This window comes from Beauveria bassiana (assembly GCF_000280675.1).
Source record: "Beauveria bassiana ARSEF 2860 unplaced genomic scaffold BBA_S00006, whole genome shotgun sequence".
Taxonomy (NCBI): Eukaryota; Fungi; Ascomycota; class Sordariomycetes; order Hypocreales; family Cordycipitaceae; genus Beauveria; species Beauveria bassiana.
Genome location: NW_007930841.1, coordinates 756,957 through 783,888, shown reverse-complemented (window position 1 = coordinate 783,888; position 26,932 = coordinate 756,957). Strand labels below are relative to the sequence as shown.

Below are 26,932 nucleotides of genomic sequence, written 5' to 3'. Positions count from 1 at the left end.
AACAGGCAGGTACGGCCTACATCTTGGATGTAGGCCTTGATGAATCTCCGTGATTATGGCATGATTAGATAATTGTAGGTAAGCTGAAGTGCATCTCACATCCGCAACAAATGATGCTTGGTGAGTACTCGACCATCGCAATGTCGTTAATCATGATTATCATAGCATACAGGATCATGCCAAGCATGCTCAGGAGCCAAAAAAGTGGTGCTACACGATGAACTCCATGCCGGAAGTCATTTAGCCAATTAGACGTCAGGAAGCCCTGCAGAAAGATGGTGCTCAATCCGCTTTTCTCAAGACCAGCGAGGCATAAATGGGGTGACAAAGCAGATCGCCCGGTATAGCTAAGAATACTCACTTTTCCAAGCGATAGAGTTTGACCACTAATAGCTATCAGTGCTTTAAAAATTGAGTTGGTGTAGAAGGTAGACTAAAGAAATTCATGGTATTTATTAGACATTTTATAATGGTTTGCCTAATACTTTGTCGTGCGCAGAAGGCTACCGGCGGTCTACTTTGTGACCCTGATGGGGCGTGACCCCATGCAGTCTAACCGCACTAGGAATTGACCGGTACCAAGTGGGTCATCCGAGATCAAGGAGCCACGTGGGGGCGCTTTGGGGGTCAATTCGGGACGCTAATAATCAGCCTTCTAGACGCGGCCTGAACATTTCTTGATGGACTTGCTCTGTGTCTGATTGCTGGGATAATATCATGCAGGAAACAAATACTCCGCTTTGTGAGTTATAAATGCAGGCCTGAATTAATTGAAAAGTTCTTGGCGCTGCAAGTAAGGCTTATACCATCATGACCAATAACTAAATCACAAAGAAAAAATTATTATTCTCGCAGCTTTTCATCCAACGAACGGTATCCTCACGTGGAGTTTGACGGGAAGAGAAAAATAACTTCCGGTCAAAAACATATGAACAGATGGCTCCATATCAGCAAGTAATAAAAGTCTATTCAGCCTACCGCCCAAATTACGCAGCAGCAGCCGTGCTAGGTGCTGCTTTTCCAGTAGACTATTCAGCTCATGTGCAATGTCCACAGCAGGCAGCCCTGTAGAGCGGCTGTACCAGTAAACAGATTCCAGCCCCCCGCTTGCGCCCCGACCATCGCACAACACGGTAAGACTACTAGTCCATCAGTAAGTTTCAATCTGCCAGCCTGAAAAGCCAATAAAATGCTGGCGTCGATATCGTCTCCGAACAGCCATCCACGGGGCAATTTTCCAGGCGAACGCTACTTTGTCAGCGGAATGGTTTGATGGGCTGGTGGGCTAGTGGGCAGCTGGTGGGCTGGTAGACTACCACTCTGGCGTCCCGCTGCGTTCTTCTCCTCCGCCTTGCAACACCTCGAATCGTCTTCCATCGCGACCTATCATCTCGATAACATTGTTTGTTGGCGGCAAGATGTCTCAAGACGTGACGCGAGCTCACAAACGCGTGTTCCATGACTGACAATCATCTAAACCGTACCAAGGAGCGCCTCACTTGCGCCAACTGCCTGACTTATCCAGTCATCGTGAGCTAGACTTTTTGCAAAGCTACGCTTCTCTGGCTCCCACTACGACGAGGACAGGACTGCAAGGCCTACATACCAGTCTGTATGACCTGAAAGCCTGTGTGTAGAAAACCCAAGGACAAGAGATGCGCTGGAAAATTTATGCAAGTGAGACTAACTGCGGTGAGATTACAATGTCATAAAACTGTTTTTTTTTTCTACTTCTGCTCCTTTTCCCCTTTGCGTGACTTGTAGCAGTCGCCTAGCTTGGTCTTTCAATATATTGAGCCTCGACCTTTACACAGGGCGGGCACTATGTCAAAGACGACGGCTAATCAAATGCAATCAGTGAGAGCTATTGTAAAATTACTGATGATGCTGCAGTCTACCATTGAAAAGGTTGCAGGACGCTTCCCGCACAAAGCTATCTACCATGCGAGTCCCTCTCGCAGAACCCAGAACTCAGACCAAGCCTCATACTTGCATTCAAACAAACTAGATTAGAAACAGTGTAATGTGTTATCCAACACGGAAATAACCTGCAAGAAGTCGTCACCCGAAGGAGTAGTTCTGCAGCGATGCAGGGCGCGAGCAACCACAGGACCTCGAAGGCTTAAATACGAAGCGTGCGGCTTTTCGAGACCATGTCGGTGGGACTCTCTGCTTTCGGGCCTAGAGTTTGACTTGGCGCTCAAGTTACTGATAATTATCCTCTCGGAAGAGATAATTACTTACTAGTAAAAAAGGCAGCATTGCCAATTGTCGCGGTTTTTTTTTTTTTTTTGCGGCCTTGTTGGCGGCGTGATGGGGCTGATGAGCCTCAATACAGCAGCTGCGTTCCCACCGAACCATCTTGGTTTCATGGTCTAACGGTTATGACTGCGGATTCTGATTCCGCCAGCGAGGGTTCGACTCCCTCTGAGACCTATCTTTTTGCGCTGCCAAATTAAAGTTCACTTGCCTACCAAATATTCATCCTCAGTATCTGACTGTCCGCTGCGTGTGAATGAGTCGTCTTTTTTTGTTCTCTTGTTTTACGAGAGGTCGCAGGTAGTGGCGTATTGTATAAGTTTGCATTGGCTGGTTCATGGTTTGTGGACAGTCTACGCCTCGGCGACGCTCAGCTCTTCATTGTGTAATGAGACACACACTAGCAACTTCAGTAAGCGAAAACTATCAAGTCATCACAGCTTCTTTGTGGAATCTTTCACGGATACTCAACTCACAGTCCCAAGGCAACCGTGCGCTGCAAGTGCACATCCGGCACACGTACGCAACGGCCTCTTGGCGGTCAGCGCCCCAGTATCCATCTCTATTTTATCCCGGTGATCCAGGTATTGGCCAGTGAAGGTTATCTCGCAGTATGCGTCCGTTCCAGGCTCTGCTGTTGGCCAGTTCTCGGTTGTCTGGCAAGTCAATGTCCGTTGTCCTCCGCACAACCGCGGACGGAGACAGACACAGTGTTGGATCTAACAGTATTTAGCTTGCCACAATTCTCTCTGTAATCTCATTGTCATATTCTCTCTGTATCATTCTTCGCAATCATGTTGTTTGACCGCTTTCCTTTTTCAAGGCTTTACACGCCGTTGCAAGCCAGTCATGTCAGTGCAACTACCCTGTAGTGTAAGATGCTAACGATAGATAACACTGCGCTCCAACTGCTTCTCAGAATATAGACTAGTAAAGTCATGATTATTCAAATATTGAGAAGAGAGAAATAATGCTAGTAGTAACTGATTGAAGCCTTTTCAGTCCTTGCAGGCCGCAGACCATGATGGAGTTGTACGATTACCCAAAAAAAGTAGCCATCAAACTCATAAAGACGGGACAAGACAGAGTAACGATTTGATGTTTACTCTTGCAATAATTTCTCTACTCAATTTTATTGAAACTTGAGATGCGTAGAATTTGACTTGTGCCAGTATTACTTGCACCTAGTCAAGCATTGCTAGTACGCACTGCATCCGACAAAGGTCTGTCGCAGTTGTTAGAAGCTCCCAAGTTTTCCCCAAGCTACCCTATTTACCTCCGCATGCAAAGACCGCGCTTGATTTTCTCTGGACAGCGAGCTAAAAAGGTGGCCGCCGTCAAATTACATCGCATGGCCTAGCTGGCCACACCAAGGAGCCCTCGGCAGGTTCCTTGAGTCTGATGATCGCTTCCTGATGAGTGCCTAGTCTCACCTGCATGACATTTTTCATTTTCATTGTCCATTGTCTCATGACAGTTCTTGTCTCGGGACAAGGTCTCATCTCTGCAAACTCCTGGGGGCATGACAACGAGCTAGGACAGCATGTCTCGCGGAGCTCCCCTAGCGCGCGCGCTGGGATGGCCATGATACAACGTCCTCCCAAATTGAGGTTGTAAAAGCAGCCTACGGGGTAAAAAGTTGTACTCAATGACAGTCAACTCAACATTCAATTCTGCACCGAAATGGTGTTGCACAGCTAAAAATGCAGGCCGGCGAGAGCCTTAGCAAAATACGTCAATGGCGTCGCTGGTCGCCATGCAGCTTATTGAAGTAGGCTTGGCCCCCCATAAGCCACTCACGATGCCATTTGCGACGTGACAGCGCGCCGAAAGGCGATAAACCTCGATTTTCTATGTGTCAGAGAGGCTGAAAAGTTGCATGCAGACTTTGATGATTCTTGCCTGCCAAGCACCAATGATCATGGCCATGTGCCGACAATTTCGCGTCCCTCTTCGATGCAAGGCGTGGGCCAAAAATCAGCTGGCGAGTAATGGTGCCAAGGTGCTTGAGCTTTTTGTCACCTTGTCGATCGACACTGCACGTATATTACGCAGCATGTAACCGGTGGCAGATGGGGCCGAACGAGGCATCTTGTGCCTTGGCGATGTAGCTGCACAGTTGGGTGGCAGGTAGGTGGCAGGTCACCTTCTTGCCGAATTCGCCACCACCGCTCCAGTTGCAAGCCACTCGGCCGCCAGCCGCACAGTGCGATAAGTTTTCTGGGATGAGTCGATTCTGGGCGTCAAGATCAATTTGGCAAGGATCGAAAAGAGATATCTTGCAGTCTATTCGGCGGTCCAGGGCTCGAATGCCCCATTGTACCAACACGTACTGACGGCGCTGATGTGGATGCTGTTTATGGCTATACGAAGCGAGATCCAGCTGACCAAGCTTGTGAGGTGCAGTTGGATCGGAAAAGACTATTGATCGAGGTGTGTTGACCTACGAATAGAACAGCTTGCCACCCGTAAGCCTCGGCTGTGACACTCTTTGACGCACGAATGGCGTGGCATACTCGGTGGCAACCGAGTAATGTTGCAGAGTAATCTGTTACTGGTGCGTGCATTATCAAACGTGGACAAATCATTTGTAGACGCACAAACGAGGGCGGAAAGGATGCCGTCCCAGCTCACTCGGGTAATGTTCAAGACAAGCAACTCGAGCAGCACATCACAAGCAGGACAGGAACCTTGTTGACTTGCTCGCTCTTTTCAACGCGATCAGGCACCTTTCAAGCCCCATGATATGTCTCAGAGTACCCATCATGTAACATTTTACTCTCAATTCGTCGCTCGTATTTATTTTGGGGGCAAGCTGCAGGTCCCTTTCAGCTGGCTGGGGATTCTTTTCTTGTGCATGTCTGTCGGGCGCCGCAGATGGTCTCCGAACAAGGCCAGACGCCTCGGCGCAGAGTCTGAGGCTGAAAGAAAAGATTGCTGCCCGAGTAATCCGTACGCCGTGAGATTTTGCCTCATGTGGCTCCTCCAGGTTCACGTTGTAATCTCCACGCTCGTGGTTTTCTTTTCTTTTTTTTTGCTTTTTCGGGACGAACTTGTGGGCACAATGAAAAAGGGAGAATAGACAAGTGTAGGACCATGTATGCATGGCCAGAGATAGCACTAGCTTCCTTTTACCTGGCGTTGGTGGCTAGCTCCGGCGGCAACCCGGTCTCTATCAAACTAAAATTGGCGACGGCCTTGACGGGACGGACTCGGAAGGGCAAGCAAGCAACCCCCAGAGGTAACTGCTCGACCGGCTCGACCGAGGAAAGAACTTGTCCATTCCCTTTAACTTAATTGGGGTCCGCAGAGTCAGTGAAATCTGGTCGCAAAAAATGGTACTAATTAACCCCAAGCCCTCATCTCCCAGTCAAGTTGTGGCGCTGTCATAGCGCCATTCCTAGTTGGTAAATGACTAGTCAAGTAATGCCGCCTGATCAGTGAATTTGATATGCCGTCAAAACAGCCCAGCCTTGCGGAAAGTATAGACAGGAATATTATGTCCGAGGCGTTGAGCGACGAGCCGTGGGCTGCCTCGTCTTCTCAATGGGGGCGAGGCCAAGAGTTGGCCATGACAGAACCAGAAGGGTAATCACTATTCAGTCTAGATAGCGCCACGGGCTAAATTAGCCCCTCTTCTCTTGCCCAACACAAAGTCCGCGCAGTGGCAGCCTGCGGAAACTAATGATGGCCTGGTCAAGTGTATTCGAGCACACTGCAAGGGGAGACATGCATGGAAAGCGCTGGTAGTCGATCGGCAAAGCTGGGCAAGCCCAGCAAAACCACTGTTGTCCAGGACAAAATCCTTCACGGCAATCCTCTTCCTTTCTAACTGCAAAAGAGAGGGTCCTCCCGCCCCCGGCACATCAACAAGTCGTGGAGGGGCCGACCGGGCCGGTCCCGCCCTGGCTGCGACCCCCCGCCAACTCTTCAGCTTACCAGCATTGCCTGTATGTTCACATCCCGGTGTCCCCCTGGCAGAATAAGAGCCTGGTCAATTTATGCTATTTATGGTCCTCCCTGGCTTCTGGTAACCTGGGGGGTCGCACCATGCCGTATCTGTGTGGTGCACATTGACATGTAACGGCCTGTATCGCGCGGTGCTTTCCGCAGCAACAAGGCTTGGCCGAGCTGCAAGACTGCATAGTGCGATAATCAAGTTCTCGAGGCCGCTGAGCATCGAGTCACTTTCCAATGTAGGGAAACTCATCCATCCATTGCGGCGCACGGGCCGCTCAACTCGGTCAGCACCGCAACGCTTTTCGTCCCAACCAAGATAGTTAGTTTGCCAAGTGGGTTGTGGAGGACATCTTGATGTGACCCTGGAACGTTTGCCATCTGCCGTATTATTATTAGTAAGAAGAATGAGCTGCTGGGTCTGCCTTGTAATAACAAATTCTATGGGCTAGCTCCGCATGAAATACGGAGTATTAAACGGCCATTGCAAATCAAGTGGAGGCGTCAAGGCGCTAAATTTTTAATTTCTTTTTTTTATATGTTTTATTCTCACCAGTGGCGGAAGGATCTAGTTAGTTAAGGGAAAAAACCTGCTTTTTGCATGGCTAATTCGCAGGCGTAAAATAGCTGCAGCAAAGGAGACATTTCACGCCACTGGCCGAGCTGCAATTCGAATTGCATGCAAGCAAGAGCTGCCCAACGATGGAGCCCGGTCGCAAGGCATTCCGATGGGTCATATGTGTGCGCGCAGGAGAGAAAAAAAAGGCACCTGTACTTGGTAGAAGCTGATAGATCCAGGACTAACAACCTAGCCACGCCAATTATGCATGTCTCTCTTGCCATCCTGGCCATTGTACTCGACTTGAAGCGGAGCGGTGACAATGGCTCGGAATCGGGATTGAAAAACTCGCCCATGTTTCTCGTTTGGATTTTTCTTCTTTTCCAGAGCGGAACTTCAGATACCAAGCAAATTAATGACATCAGACTAGACTAAATAGACAATGATTCAATACATCGGAATGATTCTCCGTGCAAAACTATCTAAAGTTTCTGCAATTATCTGCACACTAAATGCTTGTTCCTTGGCGACTTGCATACATATTGCCATACGTATAGCACAACGATGCCCCAAATCCGCCTTGCTTCGTCTCTTGCATTGCAGGAACAGGGATCTCTGGATTAAGCACATGACAACTCGCATTTCGCTTCTGTCTTCCCGCAGCAAGCCCAAACGACAACTCATAGGGGGGTCCCCGCGATTTCTCTGATTTTAACCTGGTGTTCTGACAAACCTGTCCCTACGACCTGGCAACGGAACAAACCCCAGGGGTGCAGCAACGCTCCACACTTTGACAGCTTTGTGCTGCGATACTCCGATGTTAGCGCATCCTTTGAAAATCAAGTTTTGGCGGTGGCGTGGGCGTAACAACGGCAAGATGGTATTACCCAGTAGGTCGGCTAGATGGACCAGACCAAGGAGCGGGATCGAAGCCGGCATGCTTTCCGCAAGACATCACGCCTGATTCGTATTTTTTATTAACCCATTTTCTATGCTCGACATTACCACTGGAAATCATGCCCCATATGCTAGTCGGAGGCTCAAGCAAGTGCCGAGTGTAGGCGACTGATCATACGAGATGCTATATATGCCTCTCGACGATGGAAAGAGTCAATGAAGGGTCAATCATGACAAGAATGTATACCAACTACTTGAATATCTGATCATAACACTTTGGTGTCAAGACGAGCACTTTTTGTAAAGATACGTCAAGAGTAGGCTGGCCACGGAGTTTCGGAGCTTTCCTCAGCCTCTATATTTAGACAGTTCAAAATACATCTACAAATGAAGTGGTCACCATGATGCACATCTCATCTTAGCCCCCCCAAGCTAATGCGATGGCGGTGTTGTTCTAATCCACCACAAAGGAATGTGCAAGCGTGTAAAGTCAAGTCAGCCGCACAGTAGTTTTAGTAACGTTGTAATCGCAATGTCTCTCCTTGTCAGCTTTTCTTTTGTCTTTGTCTACCGAGTCTGCTTGGCTCACTGTTGACAAGAATGTCTCGGAATCCCGAGACAGATACCGGAAGCAACCGCTCATTCTCGATTCTGCCGGTTGAATCCGAGAAAAAAAAACGACCTGCATCAGACTGTAAAACCCATTTCGAGTCAATGCATGTAATCCTGGTACAGTACAAATTACAAACACACCCTACTCGTATCAGCCCCATTATTGAGCTCTGCCCAGGTGTGCCAGGCACTCTTATACCTAGTGGGGTATCAAGAAGGCCGCCTTGATGGACGTTCTATTGGGGCCATGCAGGAAACAACAACAGCCCCGAGAGCCACAATTTGTTTGGTTTTCTTCCCAGTTACGGTATTATTTGCTTTTCTCACCTCGCCGTCTCTTTTCTATCCCTGTTTGTTTGCCTATTGGAGATGGGTAAGCCACTCGGGTGGAGCAGAGGTAATGCAGCTGAGCTGGACTTGAGAGAGCGAACAACCTTCCGATGCCCAACAAGGCCTCGAAATCGAGTATATAAAGCACAGAAAATCCCCCAATATCTTGTATCAAATTCTCTCAGATCATCACAAACCAAGTTCACCTTCATACACACATCTCTTCAGTCCAGAACCCCCCTCAACTCTTCACCACGTTCAAAATGAAGTTCTTTGCTATCGCTGCTCTCTTCGCTGGCGCACTCGCCATGCCTACCACTGAGATCGAGGCTCGCACTGATAAAGCCGTGTGCCCCAGCGGTCTCTACTCCAACCTTGTCTGCGCTGACGTTGACGTCCTCGGAATCTTGTGCCTCCACGCGACTTCCCGTACGTGGCGGTCTTCAAACTTACCCCTCACGATTCCAACTTGACTGACACTTTTGTAGCTTCTGAAACTCCCCGCGACGCCAGACACTTCCAGGAAATTTGTGCCAAGGTTGGCAAGCAGGCTCGCTGTGCTGTTCTCCCTGTCGTGAGTACCCTTGATGAGATTTCCAGAAGGCAACCGCTAATTACGCGTCAAACAGGCCGAGCAGGCTGTTCTCTGCCAGAGACCCGCTGGTGTCTCGGCATAAGCGGCACCACTTGTGCTTCTGACCTCTCGATCTTGGAAAATTTAACCAATTCAAAAGCTGAGTTGGCTTGATTGGCATGGTGGATGACTGAAGAGATTCAGCTTGGCTTCACATTGCAGCTGAGTCATTGTGTATGATTGTTGAACTTCTTTTCTCATCTTCTACTATTCTCAGCCATGCCCTTGTACAAAGAGGGACGCATCATATAGTTTCGTATTTATCCATTCCGAATATATTACTTCAAAAAATGCCTTGTTTTTGTATGATCCGCATTCCAATTCCTCAATACAGATGTATCGCGTAAAACACCAAACTCAGCTGAGCTATCTCAGTGAGTGACACACGCCGGCTTATTATCCGATTCTTGACCCCTGCCGAGCTTGCATTCTGGGTTTGACAAGAGTCGCATACTCCATAAGAAGGCGTACTCTGCCGAGAAGTTCAATGTCCGAACTGACAATGTGTAAAGGTAGCAGATCTCGTGAAATTTACCTTGTATGGTCTACGAATAGGGAGCTTAGTTCAGAGAGCATAGGACGTTGATAATTAGCCCACTCATACAGGCTAGCAGAAGGTAAATAGTTTCATGTAGTCATTATTCGAATATATGGAAAACTCTGCCTCAGAGTAAAGACCCAATTCTAATTTTGTGCGCCTGCTGTATCCCGTTCTACCCAAGTCCATTCTACTCTAGCTCGATAGTGCCAGGAGGTTTGCTACATCTCAGTCAGCTTTTGAACTTTGTCAACGTTTTGGTTCATTGTTAGCTTACCTGGTGACGTCGTAGACGACACGGCACACGCCGTCAACCTCATTCGTGATGCGGGTGGAGATTTCATTGAGCAGCTTGTGGTCGAAAGGATAAGGATTGGCAGACATGAAGTCCTTGGTCTGGATGGCGCGGAGGATGATGATGTACTGGTAGACACGCTTGTCACCCATGACACCGACAGCACGCTGTCACACGGTTAGTTGTCTGCAGTACGCCGTATTTGCAGCGCGATGGACTCACGCTAGGGTCGAGAGCGGCAAAAGCCTGGCCAATCTCGTTGTAGAGACCATTCTCACGAATCATGTTAATAAAGATATTGTCAGCGCGGCGAGCAATCTCGACACGCTCGGGAGTGACCTCGCCGAGGACACGGATGGCGATGCCTGGGCCGGGGAAAGGGTGACGCATGACGAGTTCCTCGTGAAGACCCAGCTGGCGTCCAAGCTCGCGGACCTCGTCTTTGAAAAGCTCGCGGAGAGGCTCAATGAGCTTAAGGCCATGGCCCTCGGTCATGCGCTTGGGCAGACCGCCAACGTTGTGATGGGTCTTGATGGTCTGGCTGGGGCCCTTAAAGGAGATGCTCTCGATGACGTCGGGGTAGAGGGTGCCCTGGAGGAAGAACTCGACCTTTCCGGCGCGGTCTGAGTGGCTGGCCTCCTTCTCGATACGCTCGGCCTCGGCCTCGAAGATGTCGATGAACTTGCCGCCGATGAAGCGGCGCTTGGCCTCGGGGTCAGTGACGCCGGCGAGGCCGTCGAGGAACTGCTTGCTTGCGTCGACGACGGTTAGGTTGATGCCGAGGTGGCCCTCGAGCGTCTCCTTGACTTTTTTGGCCTCGTCGAGGCGCAGGCAGCCGTTGTCGACCATGACGGCGTGGAAGCGGTCGCCAATGGCCTCGTGCATCAGCTTGGCAGCGACGGTCGAGTCGACACCGCCGGAGACGGCGCCGAGGACCTGGCCCTTGGTACCGACGAGGTTGCGAATGCGCGTGATCCACTGATCAACGAGACTGGCCATGGTCCACTTCTGCTGGGCCTGGCAGATGCCGACGGCAAAGTTCTTCAGGATAATGCCACCACTGCGGTTTCGGTCAGAATGGTTTGAGGGGACGAGCTGTAGTGAATTGCGTACCTTTCTGTGTGGGTAACTTCGGGATGGAATTGAATAGCGTAGATGGGCTTGTCACTGTGGCCAATGGCAGCATACTCGGAGTTTTTGGTCGTCGCGATGGTGTGGAAGCCATCAGGGAGCTTGGACAGCTTGTCGCCATGGGACATCCACTTGTTTTGTTAGTCTCACGGCATTTCCCTACAAAAGACCTCTAACTTACGCAGCGCATATCCTCGCCAATGCCCTCCTATTAAAGTGTTAGAAGACCACGTCCACCCTGATTTATGTGTGCACTTACAAAGAGACGGTCAACATGTCCGCTGACCTTGCTGGCGTTGAGGACGGCAAGACCGTACCTATTGATTGTTAGACGAGCAGGCCGAACATTGACGGACAAAGATGCTCACTCTCGGGCAGTACCGGCAATAACGTTATCAGGGGATAGACGGTAGGCAAGTTCCTGCATTCCATAGCAGATGCCGAGAATGGGAACGCCATAGTCCAACCAGGCGGGGTCAACTGAGACAGTGTCAACGTCTACATGGTATGCGTGAGCTGGGACTGAAAATACCGTGAGGAGCGCCATCCTCGTAGACACTGTAGGGACCACCACTCAGGATAATACCCTTGGGCTTCCAGGCTAGGTCGGCAGCCTTTTGTGTACACGGGAGCAGCTCGGCATAGACGTTGAACTCTCTCATACGGCGGATAAGAAGGTGGGAGAACTGAGAGCTGTTGTACGAAAAGGCATAATTTAGCACATGTACGCATGTCGCAATAATTGATGCGAGTCTCACCCAAAGTCGAGCACCAGGATGGTGTCGTAGAGCTTGTGAGGCTCCGTCTCAACGTCGGTGACAGACATGGCGGGGTAATATCTATGGGCGGCTCGGTGGATGAGAAATGGAGCCGATTTTCAAAAGTCTACGTTTTTTTGATACGGGTAGACGAACAGAATCTGAAAACAGCTCTTGTCAAGTCTCCAAACAAGAGCAGAGTCGCGGCAACGCGAAGAAAAAAAAATTCACACTGGAGGAACTTGGGTGGATAACGGCGCCGTTGCCGCTGACCAATAGAGGGGCAGGAGGGGCACCACAGAAAAGTCACCGCGGCCGCGCTAAAAGGACCCTGATATCGAATTTAAAAAAGACAGAAAATTCAGGTAAATGCATGGTTGAGGGATGATTGATATCTGCTACCGAGACAAGTTGGCAGTGCGCGCGTTTCATGCTGCGACGAGACTGTTTACAGTACAATCAAGGAAAAGAAATCTCTGCCCCGCGCTGCTGCCCCGCGCCGATGACGCAGTTACAGCAAACCAGACCAAGAAATGGAAAAAAAAGAAAAGAAAATCACACGACAACTCTACCGACTATATAAACCGCTGACCAAGTGTTTCCATCTTCTCCTACCCCGAATAACCTTATGAGAAAGCAATTTTGTCTTGACCCTCGCACTCCCATCGCAGGGACATGCCTGGTCGATTCAACTACCCCGCCATGCCGCATGTTGCCCCTATGAATCGGTATGGAGCCAAAGGATCTGGAAAGGATACCTTCTCGAGTTAGTGACGTACTTTATTGTCAAAGTATCACACCCGCGCCCGGGGCTGAGTGCAGCTGACCATACCGTACACCGAGCGCGTGCCGCGGAGCAACTTGGTGTTACGCCCAGCAGACGTCATACAGGAAACCCAGCGAGTGACAGATTCACCACGGATGACACGCCTGAATGGGAAACAGAAGATCCCCCCGCCTCCCTCTCTTTCAGACGCCACGAGGAATGCCGCAAAAATCGGCGCACAACTGGCACATCTTCTCGGCGGGCTCGTAGCGGAATCCGTCGCCCTCGGGGCCGGCCCTCGACCCCTCGGACGTGTTGGGACACTCTCTTGCCGCAAAGGCCGCCGATGACATGACGAAGCGCCGCTGCTTGCAGACGACCGTCACCAGGCCCGTCTGATTCACGGCGTGACGCATGCCGTACGGCGTCTCCACTGCCTCTTCGATGCGCCGGCACCGGTCCTCGGCCGTGCACGGGCAAAACTCTTGTACCTGGATAAACTGGCACATGACCTTTTGGGTTTTGACGTCGGGAAAAGGGAAGGGGAGGAAATCAAGGAGGGAAGAAAGAAGAATGGGCACATGAAAGAGACGGGTGCGTGCAAGGCTAAGTCTTTTTTTTTTTTTTTTTTGTGTGTTTGGCTCGGAAACAACAACGACGAAGTTGCAGCATGTTCTGTATTTTCTTTATATAATGGTGCGACCACATCGACGTCGTGCAAAGCGGTACCCAAAGTCGCCCTGACCTCTATTAACCTTTTTGTTTAGAATTTGTCGGGAGAAAAAAAAAACAACAAAATAAAAATAAAAATAAAAATAAAAATAAAAAAGAAAGATTGTTTCATGACGAGCAACACGCGAAACTCCTGATGAGTCAAGGCGGCGCCCGAAGAAATAAAAAATAAAAAAGAAAAGTCTGCCCAAGTACATGCGCTCATAGGTAGTTGCTGCACATGCTGCAGTTGCTGCAGGGCCGGTCCGTAAAGACGTAGACTGTCTTGTCGCCCACTTTCCCCATGCGCGACGATATTGCCGTCTGGAAGCAGTCTCGTGATGCACGCGAGCCTCTCTCCTTGAGCCGTCGGCGCAGACAGATTTCGCTCCTGTGGACCGCATCGCTCACGACGTGGTAGGGCGTGCCGCCGATGCTGACTTGGCTGGTTCTCAGAGCGCCCAGGCATCGGCCGGCCTCGCCGCAGGCACACAGTGTGATTTCGTAGTAGAATTTGCACATGGTGATGCTGTGTGGTGGTACTTGGCAAAGGAGAATATCTGCACCAGATAAAAACGAAGAAAAATGAAAGAAACAAAGAAATCAGATAAATGAGTGGTAGAGTGAGGCTTGAATGAGCGTATGGTAACCTGCCAAGCAGATATATAGTCGCGAACCAAGTACCAAGATAGAGTGGAAGGATTTGGTCTTTTTTTTTTTCACTGCCGAGTTATTCATCACCAGATATGACCGTGACCAATACTCTTATAGTAGCCATGATTAACAACAGTCCATGCTCTACGCGCCGTTGTACACGGAATGTTCGTCCCCATCCGTCAGCGGGCCTCCTGCCCAAACTTGAAGCTCGTGCCACTCATCACAATCAAGGTCCTACTTTGCATCTTTGGGCAGAGGGCACTTCTCACAGGGCCACGCATATTCTCGCATCAAAAACGTAGCCGTACGGATCACTCACTCTCCCAATCAAACTTGTTGGACTCTGGCGACCGTGTGTTTGGGCAGGCCCCGTCGCGGCACGTCGCCGTTGCCTTGCCTTGCCTGCGCTGCTCCCAACACGCCGCCGACCGTATCAGGGCATCTTTTTTTCTGAAACGAAACAGTTTCTTCATGTAGACGGTGGAGACCTAAGCAGAGCTGATGCACTCGTACCCCGCTGGGCAGGGACAGAGAGCCTGAGATAGGCTGCTGCAGCATAATTTTGCACATCTTTCGGGTCCGAGCAAGACGATGCGGAACACAGATGATTGGACAGTAATTTAGTGGCAAAAAAGTAATAACTAAAATCTCATGTAATTTTGTCTCTTTTCGTCAAAATCGTGGAACCTAATGATTTCTTCCCATTTCTTCTCATATATAATTGCGATTTTGTGCTGACAGATTTGGGCCGAGATCTGGTGCTACGCAGCCCAATCACTGCAGCGTCTTTTCCGAGACACGACCTGGGTATCAAAAGTAATGTATTGCCTTCTATTTGAGCCCAAATAGATTTGTAGATGATAACATTGCGGTCCATCATCGTTGTCCTCGACGCTTTCAATCGCGGCTGTTCGAGCCTGACCCTGATTCGGTACCGTACCCTTGTTGAAGGATCATCAGGTCCATGTAACACAAATCTTCTCAAAATTCGAGTTCGCTTTAGTATCAACATTTGGCATCGTATTTCTAGCCCAAATACATCCACACCCTACTCAAATCTCATGGATGCCGCGCCGATGCGCCCTTTGGCGCGCCCAACAAAGTAAAAATTTCCCACGCCCTCCACCACTTCTCCCATACTCTCTACAAAGTGCGCCTCATCCCAAAGTTTCCAAAAGGAAGCCCCGATTTCGACTTGCTCTCCTTGGGCAGCGGACACTGTGCTTTGCATTCTGCGCAGACGTCTTCGTCCTCGACGGGGATGGCTGCCCCGCCACCTATAACCGACACCTGTGGGCAGTTCATGTCCGCTTCCATAATGTTCTTGCTTCGCTGAAGCTTGCACGAGTGCGAAATGACTTGCGATGCTCTATAGTGCCACTTTGCCCCGTATCGAACGGTAAATCCCCGCTCGAGCTGTGTGCAGTTGTCGCCGGCCGGGCAGCGGCAGACGAATTGATAGGCGGCAAAAGTGCACATGGTTCTTGGCTAAGCAGAGGCTGTATGATATTGAAAAAAAGTAAGTGAGATGATGTAGTGGACTTTTTTTCTTTTTCATCTTTCTAAGAGGGATAATTCAGGACTCTCGTCGCTTATATATTTGGTGGCAAGACGTGGTGGTTTCAGCGCGCACGTGTCGCAGATGAGGCGTTGGACGCAGTGATTGGTGTTGGGAGCTGTTTATTTGCTTGGCATATTTAGACGCACACGACTTCACCAATGAATTTTTTGGGCTGTTGGATTTGCGGTTGCAGTTTTGCCCGTTGTTCCTGCCCCTATACATGCATGTCGCACATGGTCACAGAACCAACCGCTGGCAGCACCCAGTGACTTGCTTGTGATGTCGAGATACAAGAAGAGGGGGACAAAACAAAACAAGTCCAGCAACCAAGTATAGCATACTGAGATATTTGAATGCTCACGTCATATGTTATTCATAGTGATGTTCAGAAAAAAGATCAATCACATTCGCCATACATCTCACCCATGTATATACTGACACCCTGGCTGTCATTCATCTCACACTGACAAAGGGCTCCAAAGATATTACCAGTATCACCCGTATACTCAGCTGGACGAATTCTTGGCCACCGTCTCAGGGTCGACGTGCTTCTTCTAGAACCTGCTAATTAACCTGTGTATCTGATATCGTAGCACCCACCTTTCAGACGGCGTCGCTTGGTTCTCGAATAGGATAAACTCCTTGGATCAATCCCAAATTAACTACCAAAATCCATCACAGTCATCCACCATTTGTTGCAATAGTCGCTCTATCTTACCAAATGTTCCGTCCAGTGCAACGCAAAGAATGCTGGTATAGGTGAGGAGCTGTACATTTATGGCCAGCCTGGTAGAGGGTCTGCTTTGTATCAGTGCGCTGGCATCGAATAGGCCGTCACGAAGTGCTTGGACTCTTGCTTGCTTTGTCGCCGGGAGATGTAGCTGAACTGTTGGCCAGCTTTGCGAAGGAATGTGAAACGGAGTGGAAGAGTGCTCTTTCTGCAGTAGAGACGTGATTCAGACCCAGAAACATGGGAAAAGTGAATTGAAAGACATCAAAGTAAATTGCAGTTATATCTCGCATGTTGGTCATTCTTCTTGTCCTACTTTCTTTTGGCGAGAATTTTTTGAGGAAGGAAATCCTCGCATCATCTATCATAGAACCATGAACAAGCTCGGAAATGTCTTCGCACGACTGATTCAGGTTCATCGCGGAGTGGTTTGCACCGACTTTGGCATTCGGCGGCGGTTGCGACCTTTGACGATGTATTCACTTGAAATGGGGAGGAGCGTTATTTACAACAGCATCTCTAGCCTTGCCTGCTACCCATTGATTATCGCGCAAGGCTTCCTTTTGCAACCTTGCTCCCTGGCGACTGGCTGCAGGTGGACAACCATGATGAAGAGAGGAGCTGACCTTGCAGCAACGGGAATTTCATGTCTCGGCGGCGGCAAAGGGGGCTGACGACCAAACCGGGACCTATGATTACAAGACATGGCAATCCTCAAAGCCGACGCAGTTCTTGAGTCTACTTGGCCATTTTGTCGAACATTTCGGCAGCTGCGGGCTTGTCAAGGCCAAATCAATTAATCTTTGGCCGAATAAGTACTGTGGTGTGGTTATCTCTGCGCATAAAAGGTACAAAAAGTTGGATCGAGGGCCTTGGTTGATTCAATAGTTCTTCCAATTCTTGCTTGCAAGGAGCTACACTAGAGTCGGTTGTAGCCGGCTCCCGGATTCGTGAACCTTGTTCGATGTTTACCATCTCGCAGCTTAATAAACTTTTGGCGCCCAGTTGAAAGATTTGCCGAGAGTCTGTGCGATGATGGTTGCGGGTACAATTCTAGTAAGCCCGTTCTTTCCAGGGGCATCTAGTTATCAACTTATCAGTTACGCAGAGCTTGGCTTGGCGAGTGCCACAGCACCTTTCCAAGCCACTCGCCTTCACCCCCCACGTTCAAGTCGGCGGTGTTTTCACTTTCCTCACCCCGATTTCTGTGCTGGTGCTGGCCTTCACATGAAGAAGCTTACCAACAAGGCCCATCTCGACGACTCCCCCCCCCCCCTCCATCAGCCGCGGCATCAAGGCAAACTTGTAAGCCAAGCCAATGCCAATGTCACCCACCCCGCGAACCATACTAACAATATAACCCTGGTTACCATCGCCGTCTTCCCAACAAAGAGCGCCGCTCCACCCGTCATGCCATCGATGCGGGGGAGGATAGTAATAGACGGGGGGACAAGAGAAACTCTCTCACCAGACGTGGCACACGTGGGTAAGGGTATCAGAGTACCCAGAGTTCCCCGGATGTTGCTTCAAGTCTCAATGTCGCTCTCAAACCGCCCCCTCTGTTCGCCGATGGTGGTTTGTTTATACTATGCCGCAACTCTCCCAGTCAATTGCCAGTTTAAATCTTTTATTTTCCCAATTACAAGCTCACTTACACAAATTTGAGTTTGCACAACAATCGTCAAAAAGCGCCACCTCGTACATAGCATCGTCAAGGCTGAATCCGGGCCTTGAGGCTCATCAATTGCTCCGTGCTTCCGCTTGTCAAGGACCCCCAAAAACTGCCAACTTTTTTTCTCACCTCTTTTGTCAAGAAGGGGAATAACTCGGCGCCACAAAAAAAAAATAGTTCCGGGGTAGTATGGGGGAGCGAAAAAGGTTTCCCCAGACTGCCTTCCCGATCAGGTAAAGACGGGGTGCGGCCGCCGCCGGGCTAATGATGGCGGTGACATTTCGCACCGACACACTCCTCCTTTTTTTTTTGTGTGTCCCTGGACTCATTCGCTGATTTATTGCTGGTGAGCGGCGAGTAAGAAATGAAGACCCGACCGCAGTATTCACTCAAAGATACGCACGGAAACGAGTTCTCCCGCAAAGTCAAAACGAGTAGGCGGATCGTAGTTTGATGGTCCCTGAACTCATTTTCGCTCTGATTTATTGCTGGTGAGCGGGGGGAGCTCGGCCGAGCAAATGGCCTTCAAAAACAGGCGAGAACGAGGTAAGTCTACCTCCACCCGGCAGTGCTCGTCAGTTTATTGCCTCTGATATTGCCCAGCTTCGGTGGAGCAGCAACTCAGATGCGGAGAAGCAGCGGCCGAGTAGGAGCTGATTTTGTAGTATTTTGGGATGACTAGTGCATATGAGCACATCCATGGCTTGCAGGAAACCCCGGTTCGCTTGCGACGGTAGACGATGAGCACGTCTGGTTTGTTCCTCGGCTCGTTATACCGTTGATCAACGACTTGCCATGTGGAAGTCTGACCGAAACCCGTCCCATCCATGACCATCCCCATCCCATATCCCAATTGGTATATAAGCCGACCACTGATCCCCTGGAACAATCTACCTAACAATCTACCTAACTCTCTCTCTCTTTCTCTCCATCCTCAAACTGTTCAAGCCTCGAATCATTTCTCTCATTCTCCCTCTGCCCACCTCTCCCACCCTCTCCCACCATGCAGATCAAGCTCCTCGCCCTCGCGGCCCTCGCCACCACCGCCGTCGCCGACATCAAGGGCGCCCTCGAGACCATTGCCACCGCCACCATGCAGCTCAACAAGTCCGTCACCTCGTACTCGGGCGGCCTCCTCGGCCTCGTCCCCATCACCACCGACTCGCTCTGCCTGCTCAACGACATCAACCAGGGCACCCGCACCGCCCGCGCCTCGGCAGCCCTCGACTACGAGGCCGCCCTCGACATTGCCGGCGCCACCGGCACCCTCGCCGACGACGTAAACACCGTCATTGACAACCTGGTCCGCACCAAGCCAAAGTTTGACAACTGGGTGATTGTGACGCCCATCATCAAGGTCGTCATCGAGCAGCAGCGCGACGCGACAAAGGATCTGTGCGCGGCGATTTTGCAAAAGATTCCAAAGGAGCTGGCTGATGTTGCGGCGATTCTGATTAAGCAGATTGATGACAAGTTCGTCGAGGGCATCAAGGCGTTTTCTTGAGGTAGTGTGGGACGAATGATGAGTTTCCAATCACGGGCCAAGTTTGGGGAGACGATGCCATGCCGGCTTGGCCAGACTACAGACATATTGTACATTCTCAAGTATATATTGACGACAAATACAACTCCAACCCAGCCATGTAGCTGCCTACACAATCGCGCGTCATCACCGCACGCCAATTCCCAAAACATCTCGAAATGTATTTTTGAAAGAACTTTTGCGTAGATACAACTATCCAATTCCACATCCTCCCTATTCCATCTGGTCCACCGTCTGCGGCGTCGCCTGCCCACCCGTCGTCGCCTGCGCGCCATCCACCGCGAGATCCTCCTCGCCCACGTTGCACCGCCACCCAAACTCGTCCTCGATCTTGCCCAGCTGAATAGCCCTAAGCTTCTCTAGCAGCTTCAAGCACACCGGCCCGGCCTCCTCCTGCTCCGGCGGCATGTACGTCACCGTCACCTCGTCCCCGTCTGTGCTCACTTTGGCCACTCCTCCTTCCGCCGCCGACAGCCCGCCCGCGACCCTCCGCGTGATGGACCGGATCGGCACCAGCGCAGCCGCCGTGCCCGCAGCCATGACTTCGGTAAAGCTCGGCAGCTCGGCGTACTTGACCGTGCGCTTCTCGACGGCCCAGCCCCAGCTGCGGGCAATGTGCTGCACGCTGTCGCTCGTGACGCTGTCAATGACGCAGTTGGAGTCGGGCACCACGAGCTTGACATCCGTCTCGCTCTTGGCAATGACGCCAATGAAGCCGCTCGTGCTAAACTCGTCAATGTCCTCGTGGTGCGCGCTGTCGAGATGCAGCGTGATGCCGTAGCCGTCGTTCCTCGCGCCGTCGCTCCACCGCAGCACCGGCGCGTAGTTGCCGCCGACCTTGGCGTGCCCAGTGCCCTTGGGCGCCGTGCGGTCAAACTCGTCCAGGATCAGCGCCTTGACCGGGCCGGTCCCGTGGTACACGCCCGTCGGCACCACAAACACGCAAAAGGTGTACTCTTCTGGCGCCGTGAGCCCGAGCTGCGCGCTGGAGCCGTACAGCTGTGGGCGGACGTACAGCGCCGCGCCCGTCTCGTGCGGCGGGACGAAGCCGGCATTGAGCGCGACGGCGGCGCGGCAGGCCCGCACAAAGACGTCTACGGGCACGTGCGGCATCGAGACGACGTCGGCCGAGTGCTGCAGGCGGAGGCCGTTGCGGTCCGGGCGGAAGACGCTAATGGCGGAGTCGCCGGGCATGCGGAAGGCCTTGAGGCCCTCGTAGGCCTGCTGGCCGTAGTTGAGGGCGGGGGACATGCCGTGGATGCGCATGTAGGGGTCGGCGACGAATTTGAGGGGCGTCCACTGGCCCGTCGTCTTGGAGTAGGTCGATTCGATGTGGCCGTTGACTGCGTCATGGACGTGGTTAGTGTTGTGGTTTGGATTGGAGGGGCTGGGTTGGAGGGTTATCTATACCTTCGCGGACTTTGAAGCCGACGTTGGACCAGTCAATCGTGTTGACCGGGGGAGGGGGAAAAGCAGCCATGTTGAGAGGTTTGTTCGTCTGTCGGTTCTTTTGCACGGTTCCGATGATGTGCTGCGTCGTGGTAAGTTGGAGTTTCAAAGTTGAAGTTTAATCGCGGCACAGAGAAGACGAGGTGGAGGGGTAGCGCGGGGCAGTAAAAGATGGAGATTGACGTATCACAGCTGCCATTGCGCCCACACGAGCGGTGCAATGTTGTTCGAATACCTACATTTGGATCGCTTCGCTTGATGGCCTATTCTCGATAAATAATGCCAAAAGTCAAGACACAGGGAAAAGTGATCAATAGTGAGAAGCAGACCGGGCACCAGCTCATTTTCTATGTATGCTTGACTCAGGTGGGCTGATGGCCCCTCCATAGGCCGATGTCGGGTGCATGCACTCGGCTTAAAACATTGAGCTTACTCGCAGTAAAACAAGCTGCTTCTGCTTACGGATCGGCGCTAGGCCTTACATCCGATTCGTGCTTTTCCTTTGGCTGAATATGCATGCACTAAAAAGGAACCACGCAACATGACTTGATTGTATTGTCTCTCGGCCTGAATACATCTAACTTCAGAAGGGCCCTTGCGGGGTAATGGCTTTTTATGCGTAGACAGCTCGTATGTGAAAGGAAAGAAATAGACATCTGGTGCAGGTGTGTGTGTGGTGAAGCTCCGCTAAAAGAAACGCCGTGGAGTAGAGAGCTGAGATGTTTGCAAATGCCGACTCTAAAAGAGGAGCAAAGGAAGATGAGAAAATATGAACGCAAGTAAAGTGTTTTCGCCAATGAGAGTGGAAAAAAAAAGAAACAAAGTATGTAAATCATGTAGAATCATTCAGCGCGTCTTCTTTGTCCCGTCATCACGACAGTAGCTCATGCCGCTGTTTGTCCAAGCCCGGTGCCAGCCAGACGCTGAAGAAACGTGAGAACGCCTAGAAAAGATTATTAGCACCACAGACGCGTGGTAGAAAAGAAACACCTTGAAGGATACGTACCGCTGACACCTTGGGTCAACGTGGCGCTGGCCTCGGTGCTTCTGCTACCCAGGCTCACCGTCACCACCTCTCGTACAGCACCCACATCGCCGAGCAGGTTCGCCCACTTGAACACTTTTTCATCCTCCCGTCCATCGCCAATCACCATCATGAAATCCACCGCCTCCTTGCGTGGACCGTCCGGCCCCAGGTGGCTCTTGAATCTATCAAAGACTTGCTGGGCGGCGGTGCTCTTTGTCCAGTCGGCGGGCTCCACAATGATGCAGCAATCGAGCAGGACAGCGTGCACACGCTGCGACTCGCACGCGTCGTTGACGTGGCTGGTGCAGTCGGCCGCCAGGCGCGACGCTGACTCGAAATCCTCGGCGTTGCCAAAGTGAAAGATGAGGCTGCAGCGGCGCTCCTCGAGCTCCGCACCAGGCGTGCGCTCGAGGTAGTAAGTGAGGATGCTCTTGACTGAACGCTTCCAATTCTTAATCTGAGACGTGTCAGCCATTTCCTCCCACTCTGTCGCGCCGTGGTCGCGCAGGAAGCAGCCGTTTTCGGCAATGAGGCCCAGGTTGGGCACGCGCTGGAAGACGCGATCCAGCTCCTCGGGCAGCCGCCCAGACATGATATAGACGCTGTTGCGCTCGTCCAGCAGGAGTTCGTTGAGAACGTCCAGTGTCCTCTGCGGGCTGACGGGAATGATCTGATTCACTGGGCCCCAGTTGACCAGCGTGCCCTCGTAATCCAAGATGAATAGACGACGTTTGGATAAATTGTACTTGTCCGTGACGACAGGGACAGAGAGGCGCGGAACAGATGTCTGATCGCGCTTATGCTGAGTCTCGTATGCACGATCCAGACGAGACAAGAACTCGCTGAACCAGTGAGAACCGGTGTGAAGAGATACAGCCTCGTACAGGTTCTCCCATCGTGCCTTCTTCTCGTCATCGCTCATCTCCAGGGCTTGCTTGATGGCGTCGGCGCATTGCCGATAGTCCCAGGGGTTGACTCGGAGCTCGTTGCCGTTGAAGAGCGACGAGGTACCCGTGAATTCAGACAAGATCAGAGACCCATACTTCTTGTCGGGGAAGATTTTTCCATCTTGGCAAAATAGGTACTCGTGCGAGGTGAGATTCATGCCTTCGCGCTGGCTGGTAATCATGAGAGCATCGGCAACGCTGAGAAGAGCGAGATACTGGGCATAATCGATGTCCTGTTTGAGATAGACGACCGGCTGGTACGCAAGATTGGCCCACGATGAGTTGACGCGAGTAACAATGTCCGATACGGTAGCATCCAAGTCGCTCTTATCACTAGAAGAGAGCGCTACCTGGATAAGCACCGTATGCTCGCGCCACTCTGGGTACTTGTTGAGGAACAATTCGTACGAGAGCAGCTTCTGTCTCACACCGCGCACATGATCCAGCTTGTCTCTGGCGACAATGAGCCTCTTGCCCTTGTACCGCTCCTGCAGAATATCGAGCCAGCGCATCACCTCGGGCTTTTCTCGATGGATTGCCAGGCTGACAGGGTCGATGCCAATGGCCAGGTTGACGACATCGACGAAACGGTCTTCGAGCTGCAGGCCTTCGGGCGTAGCCTCGACGCTCAGGATTCTGCTGCACGTCTGCAGGAAATGGCGGGTGTACTCGCGAATCTGAAACCCAACGAGGTTGGCGCCAAGCATGCCCTCGAGAAGCTGCTTGCGCACGGCAAGGCATCGAAAGACCTCGGAGGAGGGGAAAGGGACGTGCAGAAAGAAGCCAATCTTGGCTTCGGGCAGCTTCTGGCGGACCATATTGGGGACTAGGAGAAGGTGATAGTCGTGGACCCAGACGACGTCGCCGCGCTTCCAGTTAGCAACAATCTTGTCAGCAAAGGCCTGGTTGACATTGACGTAAAATTGCCACGAGTGATCCTCGTAGGCTTTGCTCTTGGGGTTGTCGGGAATCTGGTAGTGGAACACGGGCCAGAGAATCTGCTTGCAAAAGTGGCTGTAATGGCCGTCAAAGTCTTTGTCGGAGCAAAAGACTGTCAGCATGTCGTGCTCGGTGGCCAGGGTGGCTTCAATATTCTGCTTCTGCTCCGTCTCCTCGAGCGCATCGGTGGGCATGCCGAGAGTGCCTACCCACATGTGCTCGCCGAGCTTACCATCGCGGGCGGCGGCGTCGACGGCGTTGCGCAGGCCACCGTTGCCCTGGTCGGCGTTGACAACGTGCCAGGGGGCCGAAGCGAAGACGCGGTCGTGGCTGTCGCTGCGAGTGTGGGGCTTGGGCTGGACGACACCGCGGCGGCCGAGCTCGTGGGCCTTTTGCAGGGTGCGGCCCGTCTCAAAGGCGTGCGGCGCGGGCGGAGAGTTTGCGCGGGACTTGGGCTGGTCGGAGCGGTGGCCCCAGGACTGGGAGAGCTGGTTGATGGGAGAGTCCATCTCGTGGGGATACTGGATGCGGAGGCCATCCTCGTTGGCAAAGAGATTGGGGGATTGCGACTCGTCAGTGGGCGTCTGGGGCGGCGTGATGTCCGGACGCGGCGCGAAGAGGCTGGGCCGGGCCGGGGTGGGCTGGGCGAGCGGCTGAGGGACGTCAACGGTCGAGGAGCGGCGACGGGCCAAGGCGGCGCGGCGGGGAGGGGTGCCGGGCAGCTGAAACTGCACCGTCTTGGGGAGAAACCTGGTGGCAGCAACGGGTGTGGTTAGGATTACAATGCGCATCAACGGCTTGACCCAGGAAAAGAGGTGGGTTGGGGTGGGCAGCTTACAGCGAGCAGACAAAGACAGTCATCTTGAAATGATCTAGACGGGATCAAGGCGCAAAGATGTAATGTAAGTTCGACAGGCGTTAGCCTGGGATGTGAGTGGTCAATGTGGTTTGGCGCGATGACGGTCGTGAGAGATGGCTCTGTTGTAGTGGCTTGGGGCTAAGCCATGAGGGCTAATCGGCAGGATCAAGGACAAGTGCTGAGAGCGAATGCGGGCGCGTTCGACGCGATGCAAACGGCGATTGATGTTATCGTCAGAGCGGATAGGCCATTAGGCGAAAGTGGTGGCGAGAATGGTTGGTGAAAGAGGAGAGAGCGAGGGAGCTGGTAGAAGAATGCTGAATGTTTGACGTTGGGGGAGGCGTTGCCGGTCAGCGCTATCTTTGGCGGGGTGGGAGCGCGTTTCGCTGGGCAGTGCAATTTGGCAGTTTGGGCGGTTAGGTAGTTTTGTAACGGTTCCAGTGGCTACCTACAGTGGCACAGTGGCTAGGTACCTAGGTAGTAGCTGGCTGAAGCTGTGGCTTTCACTGTGGCTTTTGCCGCTGGATTGTAGTTGGTCTGTGGGAGAGCTTTCGATCTTCAGTGGGAGTAGCGCCGGTGGAGCGGAAACTGAAAATGACAATTCCAAGTCGTGTTTTTGTAGAGTGTAACGTGTATCTTTGCCCCTTTTCTTTTCTTCTGTCTCTCGTCTTTTTTGCTGTAGTTGTCTTGGGTGTCCAGTGTTCTGGCAGTCCTTGGATCCGACGGCTGGCTGCCGAAGCAAACCGTTTGACGACGTAATCGATAAAAGAAAAAAAATAAAAAAATGAAATAAAAAGAAACTGTTTCTGAAACCAAGGCACAACCCAAGCAGTGTCTGAGATCGAGATTTTAATCGCTCAACAGGCAAGGATGCACGACTCAGCACCTCCAAAGCTGACGGTGACGAAAAAAGAAGATGCAACCCTCGCTTGGCTGTTGAAATCAAGAAAGTCAACGTCGCTCGATAAATGCCTTGAATAGAAGCAGCATAGAAGACGCAAGCTGACGAGTCGCGGCCCTCCAAAGGAAGCTTTCGTCCGAAGTGAGTGGATTCAGACCAACGCAATCCACTCACTTTACAGGTCAGAAAGACCTTTTTTTTTTTTTTTTTTTTGGCTTTGCCTTGGCTTTCGGAGCTTCGTCTCTCGGAGCTTGCCGCGCCAATGCCTGGAGGGTAAGTCGTCACTTTGGCGTAAACGACTTTTGTTGTGGCGCTTCCTGTTTTCTTTCTCTTCTTGTTCTTCTTGTTCTTCTTGTTCTTCTTCCTCCTTTTCTTTCGCTTCCTTTTTTTCTTCTTGGGTGTTTAGGACCAGCAGAAGCATGCAAGATGCCGCACCATCCGGTTCCCACACTCTGGCTCTTTTACATCATTATCTTGTTTAATTTTACTTAGTCCTGTACCATGTCATTTTCTGCCGTCGGGCTGAGAAAACGGCTTGCCGAAATGTCCCAATGGCAGCCCAACGTCATCCGCATTGCCCATTCCCCTGGGTCCATGCGCTGCGTTGTGCTCTGTCTGGGGCGTGTCATGGACCTTTGTCTGTTGCGGCTAGCTCGCCAACACGTTGATGGGCGTCTTTTTCTAGTCACCTGCCCAAACTTTGTAACTCGCTATTCAGCCAACTGATACACTTTTATCTATTTAGTGTCAAGTGTCACAGATTTGGTTGCGCTTGTAATCTCCGCAAAGGCACTGTACTGGACTTGGAACGGTTAAGCTCCGTTCGCCATGCACTGTGCTGCACCGTGAGAAAGCACGCATGCAAGTCCAAGAACGGCCGCCGGGAATCACAAATGGCAATTTTTATCAGGATCAAGAATCACCATTCGTAAAAAGAAAGAGGATTTAATTCGTACATTATATCCCGCGGCTTTTTAATGTAAAACCACTCATGATGTGGCACTTGCTCCTCATTCCCTTGTGTTCCCTCCAGCCACCACACACCACAACTCGGCATCGCTGCGCTGCCAATCATTCAGGAGGATGCACAATTCAACACCTGCCCTTGGCCAACAAGAATAACTCCAGCCGCCACACCTGGTTACAAGCGGAGCCCCGTCCTGATTCTTCGATTTCCTTTTCTTCTCTCTCGCCATTTCT

General features: G+C 51.6%; 6 protein-coding genes across 6 annotated transcripts; 2 read left to right on the top strand and 4 right to left on the bottom strand.

The window, feature by feature from the left end:
- Positions 1–8,877: 8,877 nt before the first annotated feature.
- BBA_02999 (hydrophobin-like protein) lies at positions 8,878–9,291 on the top strand (the record flags this gene model as incomplete). Its single annotated transcript, XM_008598096.1, has 3 exons — positions 8,878–9,043; positions 9,103–9,188; positions 9,244–9,291. The coding sequence occupies 3 exons, from the start codon at positions 8,878–8,880 to the stop codon at positions 9,289–9,291; spliced, it is 300 nt and encodes a 99-aa protein (XP_008596318.1).
- A 685-nt stretch (positions 9,292–9,976) lies between these two features.
- BBA_02998 (GMP synthase) lies at positions 9,977–12,038 on the bottom strand (the record flags this gene model as incomplete). The annotated part of the gene is made up of 9 exons (XM_008598095.1): positions 9,977–10,007; positions 10,064–10,248; positions 10,304–11,141; positions 11,195–11,343; positions 11,394–11,420; positions 11,472–11,529; positions 11,581–11,692; positions 11,745–11,905; positions 11,971–12,038. The coding sequence occupies 9 exons, from the start codon at positions 12,036–12,038 to the stop codon at positions 9,977–9,979; spliced, it is 1,629 nt and encodes a 542-aa protein (XP_008596317.1).
- Positions 12,039–12,939: 901 nt separating this feature from the next.
- BBA_02997 (uncharacterized protein) lies at positions 12,940–13,969 on the bottom strand (the record flags this gene model as incomplete). Its single annotated transcript, XM_008598094.1, has 2 exons — positions 12,940–13,227; positions 13,745–13,969. The coding sequence occupies 2 exons, from the start codon at positions 13,967–13,969 to the stop codon at positions 12,940–12,942; spliced, it is 513 nt and encodes a 170-aa protein (XP_008596316.1).
- A 5,101-nt stretch (positions 13,970–19,070) lies between these two features.
- Positions 19,071–19,571, top strand: BBA_02996 (antigenic cell wall galactomannoprotein, putative; the record flags this gene model as incomplete). The annotated part of the gene is made up of 1 exon (XM_008598093.1): positions 19,071–19,571. One exon carries the CDS (start codon positions 19,071–19,073, stop codon positions 19,569–19,571), a length of 501 nt encoding a protein of 166 aa, XP_008596315.1.
- Positions 19,572–19,823: 252 nt separating this feature from the next.
- On the bottom strand, positions 19,824–21,090 carry BBA_02995 (branched-chain amino acid aminotransferase; the record flags this gene model as incomplete). The annotated part of the gene is made up of 2 exons (XM_008598092.1): positions 19,824–20,953; positions 21,021–21,090. The coding sequence occupies 2 exons, from the start codon at positions 21,088–21,090 to the stop codon at positions 19,824–19,826; spliced, it is 1,200 nt and encodes a 399-aa protein (XP_008596314.1).
- Positions 21,091–21,943: 853 nt separating this feature from the next.
- BBA_02994 (glycosyltransferase family 20) lies at positions 21,944–24,833 on the bottom strand (the record flags this gene model as incomplete). The annotated part of the gene is made up of 3 exons (XM_008598091.1): positions 21,944–22,002; positions 22,066–24,722; positions 24,811–24,833. The coding sequence occupies 3 exons, from the start codon at positions 24,831–24,833 to the stop codon at positions 21,944–21,946; spliced, it is 2,739 nt and encodes a 912-aa protein (XP_008596313.1).
- Between the last annotated feature and the right edge of the window lie 2,099 nt (positions 24,834–26,932).